Source organism: Pelodiscus sinensis, chromosome 5, assembly GCF_052426305.1.
Source record: "Pelodiscus sinensis isolate ZL-2025 chromosome 5, ASM5242630v1, whole genome shotgun sequence".
In the NCBI taxonomy this organism is placed as follows: Eukaryota; Metazoa; Chordata; order Testudines; family Trionychidae; genus Pelodiscus; species Pelodiscus sinensis.
The window spans coordinates 132341893-132352858 of record NC_143056.1 but is presented as its reverse complement, the minus strand read 5'-3'; the positions used below and the strand labels follow the sequence as shown (position 1 = coordinate 132352858).

At 42.8% G+C, this 10966-nt stretch overlaps 2 protein-coding genes across 2 annotated transcripts; both read left to right on the top strand.

The window, feature by feature from the left end:
* The first annotated feature begins 711 nt into the window (after positions 1–711).
* Positions 712–1659, top strand: LOC102451143 (olfactory receptor 8U9-like). Its single transcript, XM_006133569.3, has one exon. It carries the CDS (start codon positions 721–723, stop codon positions 1657–1659), a length of 939 nt encoding a protein of 312 aa, XP_006133631.3. The 5' UTR covers positions 712–720.
* A 5743-nt stretch (positions 1660–7402) lies between these two features.
* Positions 7403–8341, top strand: LOC102451377 (olfactory receptor 8U9-like). Its single transcript, XM_006133570.3, has one exon. The coding sequence runs from the start codon at positions 7403–7405 to the stop codon at positions 8339–8341; it is 939 nt and encodes a 312-aa protein (XP_006133632.3).
* The last annotated feature ends 2625 nt before the right edge of the window (positions 8342–10966 follow it).

The following is a 10966-nucleotide window of genomic DNA, read 5'->3' as shown; positions in this document are numbered from 1 at the left end:
GTTTCAGGAATAATGTTCCATGGATCACAGATCTCAGTATAAAACTTCCTGGATGCATCAAACTGTCAGCGTCTGTTGATATCGAAACTCTACCACGTCTGCCTCCTCCCAGCAGGGATGTGCTGTTCTCCTGCATACGAGCCGCACGCACATAGAGACACCATGGCGATCAGCAGGTATTCACTTGAAGATCCCATTTGCTAAATAGAAGCCCTCAAACTAAAGGAAAAACTTTAGAGTGTGGAAAAATGACAATTACAAAGTCATAGAAGGAAACGTTTTCTCTGGGCCAAAAACAGTAATGAGCACAGCACACAAGTTTTACCCCAAACTGACATGCTGAGCCACAGAGCTAGAGAGGGCAGAGAGATTGACACACATTAATCTTGCCCCTTTGAGATAAACTATAATCTCATCTGACTGAGATGGTTTCTCCTACAGTGGAGTCATAAATCACTGATAACTGCTTGGATTAGTAAACAAGTGTTCGTGTGAGTGGTACGGTTAACCTGCATGTCCTTGTATTTATTCACTTGCATGCATTGTATGTAACATCTGGAATGATCAGCAGGGAATGTCTGTCTCTTTACACTAAGCCCTTCTTTCACGTTATACTGGTACCCATATTTCATCACTTACTTCGTCAGAGAGAACAGACAGGTATACAGAGCCATCCACCTCCCCACATCCCTGTAGCTGCCGGATATCAGCTCAGAGGAGATGGAAGAGGGAAATCACTCGGAGGTGACTGAGTTTATTCTCTCAGGACTGACAGATCGTCCAGAGCTGCAGGTCCCCCTGTTTGTGTTGTTCCTACTGGTTTTTATCATCACCCTGGTGGGAAATGGGGGGATGATCTTATTAATCAAGATAGACCCCCGACTCCACACCCCCATGTACTTTTTCCTTGGAAATTTGTCTTTCTGTGATTTCTGCTATTCCTCAACAATCGCTCCCACATTGCTACAGAATTTCTTAGCTGAGCGGAAAAGCATTTCTCGCACTTCCTGTGCTGTGCAAATGTGTTTATATTTCCTTTTTCAAGATATTGAGTGTCTCTTGCTGGCTGTGATGGCATATGACCGTTATGTGGCCATCTGTAACCCGCTGCTCTATACAGTCACCATGTCCAGGGGGCTTTGTAACTTGCTGGTGGCTGGGATGTATGGGGTGTCATTGGCAGATGCAACAATAGGCACGTACTATGTATTCCAGATGTCATTCTGCCGCTCCAACGTCATCAATCATTTCTTTTGTGATACCCCCCCACTGCTGGAGCTCTCCTGCTCTGACACGCACATCAATGAGATTTTGATGTTTGCTGTTGCATGCTTTATGGTAGTGAGCAGTGCTTTGATTGTCCTCCTGTCTTATGTCTATATCATCTCCACCATACTGAGGATCCGCTCTGCCGAGGGCCGGCACAGAGCCTTCTCCACCTGCGCTTCCCACTTGACTGCAGTGGGAATGTTTTATGGCACCCTCCTCTTTATGTATTTCCAACCCACATCAAACTATTCCATGGACACTGACAAAGTAGCCTCAGTGTTTTACACACTGGTGATCCCCATGTTGAACCCCCTCATTTACAGCGTCAGGAACAAGGAGGTGAAGGGTGCCCTGAGGAGAGCAATGAATAAACGCCTGATCCATTCATGAATCTGTTCACCTGAGTCCATTCTTTTCATGGCATTGGGATTGGTTTATGATGTAGTTGCAAAAATGTGAAGTGTGTTATGTTTATAGTTGAGTATTTTTTACACTCTGCCTTCCTTTATATGCTCTGGGCAGTTGTTGTACAGATTGTGACTTGGCTTGTGTCCATTTTCAAGGAGGAGAAAGGTGATTTCTATCACAATGAGCACCCGTTGGCAGCTTTGTAACCTGCTGATGGCTGGGGTGAATGGGTTGGCATTGGTGGATGCAACAAAAGGCACATACTTGATATTTCAGTTGTCATTCTGCCACTCACACATCATCAGTCATTTCTCCTGTGACCTCTCTTCCCCCCCACCAACTGCTGGCACGCTCCTGCTCTGACAACCATGTCAGTTAATTGAATGATGTGGGCCTGTTCTATGGCACTCTGTTCCTTATATATTTCCAACCCATCTCCAGCTATTCTATGGACACAGACAAAGCAGCCTCAGTATTCTACATGCTGGTGATCCCCATGTTGAATCCCCTCATCTACAGCCTGAGGAACACAGAGGTGAAGGGAACCCTGAGGAAAGGCATTTATAGATCCTGAAGGATTTCTTGAAAATTTTTAACTCAGTCCAAACTTTTCTTCGGATTGGGCTTGGTTTTCTGATATAGTCGCGATTTTTATAAGTGAACCAAAGGGAATTTGTGCACCATCCTGATACTCTGCAGCCCTTTATGTGCTCTGTGAAGTGGTTGTAGAGATTGTCACTTGGTTTGTGTCCATTGACAAGAACGAAAAAGGTGATTTCCATCACAATGAGCTTTATAGTAATTTAAAGGCGCAGCAAAAAAAGTAAGAGTGAGGGTAACATCCCCAAGAGAGAAAGGGTGCCTATTATGTGGCAGTCTCCACAGAACTGAAGACATAATAGCATGGAAATCATGAGTTTTCTTGAGAACATCAATTAACAAGCAAATTCTGTCATCCAGGCACCAGATAATTTTACCAGATCAGCAGAGTAGCTATGAGTTCTTACTGTCTCTCAGACTCATAGAATCATAGAACTGGAAGAGGCCATCTATCCCAGGTACCTGCCCCCAGGGCAAGGCCGGCAACTATCTAGACCTTCCCAAACAGGTGGTCATCGAATGTGCGCTTATGAATATCCAATGATGAATATTCTACAACTGTGAGACAGCTATTTGTCTAACCTGCTCTTAAGCAGCCCCAGTGATTAAAATTCCACAATCTCCCCAGTGTTTAGCAATTGTGACAATGTTAAAGATGTTTTTAATGTCTAACCTAAATGTAATTTGCTACAATTGTACGCTTTGCTTCTTGTCCAGTCATCGGAGGTTAAAGAGATTACTGTTTTTTCCATCTTGTTTGTAACACCCTCTTCATGTTTGAAATCTCTCTTCATGTCCCCTCCAAGCCTTTCTTTCTCCAGACTAAGTGAATCCTGTATTTTCAGTCTTTCCTCATAGGTCATGTTTTGTAGACTTTTAATCACTTTTGTTACCCATTGTTGAACTTTTTCCATTTTTCCACAGCTTTGCAGAAATGTGGTGCCCAGAACTGGACACAATACACAAGTTCAGTCATAATTAGCATGGAGCTGAGTGAATGCATTGCCTCTTGTATCTTGCTTACAGCACTCCTGCTAATACTTCCAAAGATTATGGGCTTTTGGTTTGCTTGGTTTTTGAATCAGTGTTACACTGTTGACCCAATATACTCTGTGGGCCACTATGACCCCTACATCCCTTCCTGCACTGCTCCTTCCTAAATAGAAATTTCCCTTTTAGTGTGTGTTATTTCCTACAGGAGCTGATTGTTCCTTCCCAAGGAAGCACTTTGCATTTGTCCTTCTTGAATTTCATACTATTTTCCTATGATCATTTTGACAGATTGTCCGGATTGGTTTGAATTCTTATCTTACCCTTCAAGACACTTGCAACTTCCACCACATGGGTGTAATCTACAAACTTTATCAGGGCACTATCTATGCCAGTATCTATAGCACTGATGACATTATTAAAAAGAACTGGACCCAGAACTGATCCGCCACTGTGAGATATTTCTGGGCAGGGCTCTTTATTCTGCCCTGGATCTTTCTCAACAACTGTTAATGCCAATGCTGTAAATTTATCTAAGTTACACCAGTTTATGTAGATATAATGCAGCTTGACTTACAACAGACTCCATACCATGCTGTGTTTTGGGAGGGTTGTATAACAGAAATAGTGCATATTCAATCACCTGACACCATCAGTATAGACCAGCCTCAATAAGAATCCAGGATAGAATAGTCTTTGAGGGTCACGAAGTACAGCCATGTATATGAAAGTGCTCTTCCATTGACTTAGCACGTTTATAACATGCTGGCTAAATTAACACTGCTTCATTTATTACAGAGGTCTCAATGTAGCCAGTCATGTAGCTATGTTCCCAAGCTCCCTGTTGGAGTGCTTCCTTTGTGAATAAAACATGGGAAGAAGTAGACAGGCCCTTCCCCAAAACACAGAATGATTCTCTAGACTGGTTACTAGGAAAACCAATCTAGTGAGATGCTCAGCTTTGCCTCTTCATTCCAAAAGCTATTTAATTAGGGAGAACAACTTTGGAAGGAGAGATTGCATAAGTCTCAGAGCTCAATAGCAGATTGCTCCCTGGCTTAGAAAACAGGAAACCTGAGCACACATCTTTGCCATGCACCGGACAGAAGCAGGAAGTGAACATTGATCATCCACCTCAGAGGAAACTTCCTCATACTGGGCAAAAAAATTAGAGAGAGAGGACATTCCCAACACAAACAACTACATTGTCGGCTTTCAATCCTCTCCTCTCTCCTCTATACACACACAGTGGTTTGGGAATAAAGCTATTGCAGAATTTGTAACCTGCGTATGAATCTTTTCAGGTCAACCAAAACAGAATCACTTTTAACAATATATTTTTATTTCAGAAGAAATTTACCCATTTCTAGGGTTTTTTGTATCATGGTCATTGTACCTAACATTCACAATCTAAACAATTGATTTCAAGGCACTTTTTATATCTTAGACCTAAAGGGTTAAGACCATAGACACTCAGAACTAGTCTGGATGATCTTAGCTTCTATAGTCAACATTACTGAATTGATAAAGTGCTCCCATATTTGCTAATATTCATAGTAAAAGTAGAAGCGCCTTTCAATCCCACGCTTCCATATAATCCATTTACTATAAATACAAATATTTGAAAATTACCATGCCTTTGCAACTCTATTTTTATTTTCCATGCTTATTAATAAAAGAAACATTTCTTTGAGAATGCGGGAATTGTTTGAAATTTAAAAAATCTTAGGGTCTGTACAATGGGACATTGCTTCTGAACCATTTTGATGATGAGAGGCAGTGGTTTCAAAAGTGTTACCAGTTTATGGTACATCTGCGCAAACGTAAAAATCTGGATCTGCAATTCTTTCTGCCTCCTTTTCCCCATCTTTTACTCATAATAACCAGACTTGCCGGCCTTATAACAAGGTTCATAAATATTTGAAGTTCCTTATATGGCCCTCATCAGTGTGGTACCTTAGGAAAGTGGTGAATCCACCCCTCATTTTATACAGTCATGCGACATTCTTCAGATTCACCATGTAGATCTCACACATGAGCTGAGGATATCTCTCATTAGACTCTGAATTTTGACTATTCAAGAGAACTGGGTGGATTCCCTATTTGAAGATACACTCAAAGTTATGTACACTGCCATAAGCTTACCCCATATTTTACTGGCACCTCAAACATGAAGCCTGACCCCACAAAATGGGCAGTTTTACTTTAAACACATTCTTGGCTTCCTAAATTAAAGCCAGCAACAGGGATGGACAGTATATCATTTACACATGGTGACAGTCTCTACATGTTACCAGGAATACTTTTAAAAGACTCAAAAAGAAACAGTAAAATAGAAAGAGCTCCCGAAAGGATATCAAACCCCACCATAGGCCTCTAAAATACAAGACAAAAGCACAACAACCATTGAACTATATAGGCCACAGACCCGCCATGCACTAATGTTTCACCTTAAACCCAAGGCAAATGCACGCTCAGGTCAAGCAGTCATCCAGGAGCATGTGCTCATTCCCCTGGGCCTACCCACACTGAACTGTCCATGGTGCTGCAGTTTTCTATAATCAGCCAAGAGTTCAGTGGTGCTGAGCTGATTAGCACAATCCAGAGATCTGGATCCTCGGTGTCAATAAAGCTCTGTCACATTAAACCGCCCAGGTTAGTGGGTTGACTTCATCTAACTGAGGCAGATTTTCCATGGATCTGGGATTTCAAATGTGAGCTTCTGAGACCACATGACATAGAACCTCACACACCAATTTCAGCTGGATCCTCTCATTTAGAAACATATCCAAACTAGATTTCAAGGGGGTAAGTGTTATTAAATCCACCACGTCTCTTGGCCTTTTCCCCTTCTCGTGGTTGAAAATGGGCTCAGGTTCAAACAATTGAAGATCGGGCACTTTGGCTCCAATGGAGGAGTGCTGATTTACCAGCTGGGGATCTGGCCAATGACTCCAATGAAGAGACATCCATGTACAAAGGCAGGGGACGGGGTCTAATAGGAAGTACCCATATTATGTCAAATCCTGGGACTAGCAGGAAGAGACTTGCTATTTGAAATCCACAGGACTTCACAGCGTTAGAACAAGCTGATGAAATCCCTGGTTATGAAGGATCCTATGCTGGCGAGATCCCAGCATTGAGGGACAGAGAAAGTGAATTGTCCCCTCTTCCATGGAATTATCTTTCCCATGCAAATCATGAGCTGTCAATTGAAATATCAAACTCAAATCGTCTAACCAGGCAGATAAGCAAGAGAGACCACCATGACTCATGGGGTGGAGTCCAGTGTAGGAGCCAGGCCCATGGCAGAAAATGTTGGAAAGTGGTATCTGAGGACCCTTGTGGTATTTGTGAGTCAAAATATTATATTTTTGACCCACAGCACAAAACAAACCCTCCTTTTGTTGTCCAGGTTGACTCGTTGAATCCTCAGGGCATGAGTTACTTTGAATGTGTCCTTGGTTCCCTGAGCACATTAATTCGGTGTGATTAGCTCCTGAGCGTCAATATTCCCACTTGTTTTAGCAAGCTTGTCCCACAGGTCACAGATCTCGGTATAAAACTTCCTACACCCTTCAGATAAGCCGTTTCTTTCTCTTTTTTCAGTCACACACCCATACAGACACCACGGTGATCAGCAGGTATGGCACTCAAGAATGTCAGCATTAATAATCCCAGCCCAAGCTCCTACCAGATCAGCTAAAGGATACAAAAACCTCTTTGGTTCGAAAAAAGGGGCAATTTTATCTTCACGGAAGCCAGTTCTTTCTGTTGGTTTTCCTACCAACTAGAGAAAAAGCCATTTTCAGATGCTGAGATGCATAATTAGCACAATGAGTATACTTTTCCCTAATCTGAGATGCTGAGCCACAGAGCTCCCCTTGCCCAAAGAGACTATAAAGACTGATATTCATTTGCTCTCACCCCTTCTTGTGCTAAGGAATAATTTCATCACACTGAAACGGTTTTCACCCTGATTCTCGCCAGAGCAGAGTCACAAGTCAGGTTCATGATATCCATTATGAACCTGGAACCCTTCCTTTTCATTTAGTTATATCAAAGGGAGAGTACAGGTGGTGTTAGACATCCCCTGCCCATATCACTGTAGCTTCCTGATCTCAGCACAGAAGATATGGAAGAGGGAAATTACTCAGTGGTGACTGAGTTCATTCTCTCAGGACTGACAGATCGTCCGGAGTTGCAGCTCCCCCTGTTTTTTTTCTTCCTGCTCATTTATGCTGTCACTATGGCAGGAAATGGGGGGATGGTGTTTTTAATCACAATTGACCCCCGACTCCACACCCCAATGTACATTTTCCTCAGGAATTTGTCTTTCTGTGATTTCTGCTATTCCTTTGTTATTGCCCCAAAGATGCTGCAGAATTTCTTAGATGAGAGGAAAAGCATTTCTTACACTGCCTGCGCTGTGCAAATGTGTTTTGATATCACTTTTCAAGATACTGAGTGTCTCTTGCTGGCTGTGATGGCCTATGACCGTTATGTGGCCATCTGTAACCCGCTTCTCTATACAGTGACCATGTCTAGGCAGCGTTGCAACCTGCTGGTGGCTGCCTGCTATGTAATGGGGTTGGTGGACTCAGTAATTAACACATATTTTATATTCCGGCTGTCATTTTGCCACTCCAACATTATCAATCATTTCTACTGTGACATGCTCCCCCTGCTGGCACTTTCCTGCTCTGACACCAACATCAATGAGATTCTGCTGTTTGCGTTCATGTGCTTGATTGTAGTGAGCAGCATTGTGACCATCCTCCTGTCCTATGTCTGTATCATCTGCACCATCCTGAAGATCAGCTCTGCCGAGGGCCGGCACAAAGCTTTCTCCACCTGCACTTGTCACCTGACATCTGTGGTCATTTTTCATGGCACTCTCCTCTTTATGTATTTCCGACCCTCATCCAGCTATTCTTTGGGCACCGACAAAATAGGCTCAGTTTTCTACACGCTGGTGATTCCCATGTTGAACCCCCTCATCTACAGCCTGAGGAACAGGGAGGTGAAGGATGCCCTGAGGAAAGCCATGAATAAACTCCTCAGCAATTCTTGAATCATTTTAACTCAGTCCTTCTTTTGCAGTCGGGTTGGTTTTATGATATAGTTGCAAGTGTGAAGTGTGTGATTTCTGCAGTTGAATCAAAGGGAGTTTTGTACACACTCCTGCAATTCTTTTGCTCTTTCTGTGCTCTATGCAGTTGTTATAGAAAATGTTTATGTCCCTGCATAAGGAGAATGGTGATTTTTATCGTAATGGTCTATATTGTAGGTAAAGGGCACAGAACGAGACAGACTAAAAAACGTGCCATTTTAGAGTGCCAAAAAAAGTGTAATGAGCACAGCACACTAGCTTCATCCTAAACTGAGTCACAGAGCAACACAGCTCCCCTTGCCTAAAGAGGGCAGAGAGATTGACTAACATTAATCTTCTCGAACTAAGCAATAATCTCATTTCACTGAGATGGTTTCGTCCTGATTCTCCTACAGTGAAATCAGAAATCACTGTTTGCAGCTTGGATTAGTGAACAGGAGTGTTTGTGTGTGTGATATGGTTAACCTGCATATACTTGTATTTGTAGAGTGTGTGCATTGTATGAAACACGTGGAAAGATCAGCGGTGAACATCTGGCTCTGTGGACTAAACCCTTCTTTCAGGTCATACCCATTTTTCATCACTTTGGTACAGAGAAGAGACTCATTTTCAGAGCCACCCACCTGCCCAAAACTCTGTAGCTGCCTGATCTTCACTCCGAGGACACTGATTACCCTTTGAGTTCATTCGCTTAGGACTGATAGATTGTCCAGAGCTGCAGGTCTCTGTCTGTGTTGTTCCTACTGATCTATGTTGTCAGCCTGGTGGAGAACAGGGGGATGGGATCTTGTTAATCTAGATTGCCTCCCGACATCTCACCTCATGTACTTTCTCCTTGGTCATTTGTCTTTCTTTCATCTCTGGTATTCCATGGCACTATTCCTTAACAATTGCCCCCAAAATGCTGCAGCATTACTTAGCCAAGAAGAAAAGCATTTCATACACTGGCCATTGGCAGCTTTGGAACTTGCTGGTTGCTGGCATGGATGGGGTGGCATTGGTGGATGGAACAAAAGGCACGTACTATATATTTCGGTTGTCATTCTGCCACTCACACATCATCAATCATTTCTCCAGGCTGTATGAACCCATTACTTTCAGTGTGCCCTCATAGGTCAAGTTTTGTAGACTGTTAATCACTTTTGTTACCCTTTGCTGGACTTTTCCAGTTTGTCCACAGCTTTCCTGTGGTGCCCAGAGCTGGACCACATACTCCGTTTCAGTCGTGATCAAAATGGAATAGAGTGGAAGCACTGCCTCTTGTATCTCACTTACAGCACTCCTGCTAACACATCCCACAATAATATGGGGTTTTTTACATCAGTTTCACAATGTTGACTCATATATAGCCTGTGGGCCACTCAGACCCCTAGATCCCTTTCTGTGGTACTCCCTCCTGGACAGTAATTTCCCATTTTTTGTGTGTGTGTAACTCATTGTTCCTTCCTATGGGAACACTTTGCATTTGTTTTTATTAAGCTTCCTCCTATTTGCCTATAGTCATTCCTACAGTTTGGCAAAATTATTTTGAATTCCCATCTTATCCTTCTAGACACTTGCAACTTCTTCCAGCTGGGTGTTCTCTGTAACCCTTATCAGTGCACTCTCTATGCCAGTGTCTATAGCACTGATGAAAATATTACACAAAACTGGACTCAGAACTGATCCCTAAATGTGACATGTTTCTGGAGAGTGCACTTTTTTATTTCCTGGATCTTCCTCAGTGACTGTTAATGCTTATGCTATAAGTCTAAGTTATTCCACTTCATGTAGCTGTAACTCACTGGCTGTGTCTAGACAGCATCCCTTTTCTGTAAAAGGGATGCAAATTAGACACATCGCAATTGCAAATGAAGCGGGGATTTAAATCCCCCCCGCTTCATTTGCATAAACATGGCTGCCACTTTTTTCTGGATCGGAGCTTTGCCAGAAAAAAGAGCCAGTCTAGACAGGGATCTTTTGGAAAATAAAGCCTCTCCCGAAAGATCCCTTATTCCTTTTTTTAAGAGGAATAAGGAATCTTTCGGAATAGGCTTTATTTTTTCCGAAAGATCCCCGTCTGGACTGGCACTTTTTTCCGGCAAAGCTCTGAGCCGGAAAAAAGTGGCAGCCATGTTTATGCAAATGAAGTGGGGGGATTTAAAATCCCGCTTCATTTGCAATTGCGATGTGTCTAATTTGCATCCCTTTTACGGAAAAGGGATGCAGTCTAGACACAGCCACTTTGAATTTGCACTACTTCTGTTATGCAACCCTCCCATTAACACAGTATGGGGTGGACTCCCTTGTAAATCAATCGCCTGACAGCATCAGTGTAGACCAGCCTTGATGAGAATCCATAATAGAACACAGACTCTGAGGAAGGGAGCATTGATGTGCAAGTGCTCGCCCATTGACTAAGCACGTCTTCAACATGCTAGTTAATACATACTGCTTTGTTGATCCCAGCGGTCTCGATGTAGCCAGCGGTATAGATATGACCTCAGTCTCCCCTGTTGGAGCTATTGTGTTGTGAATAAAACATGGGAAGAATCAAAGAGCCAAAAAAAAGGAGAATGATTCTGTAGACTAGTTACTAGGGGAACC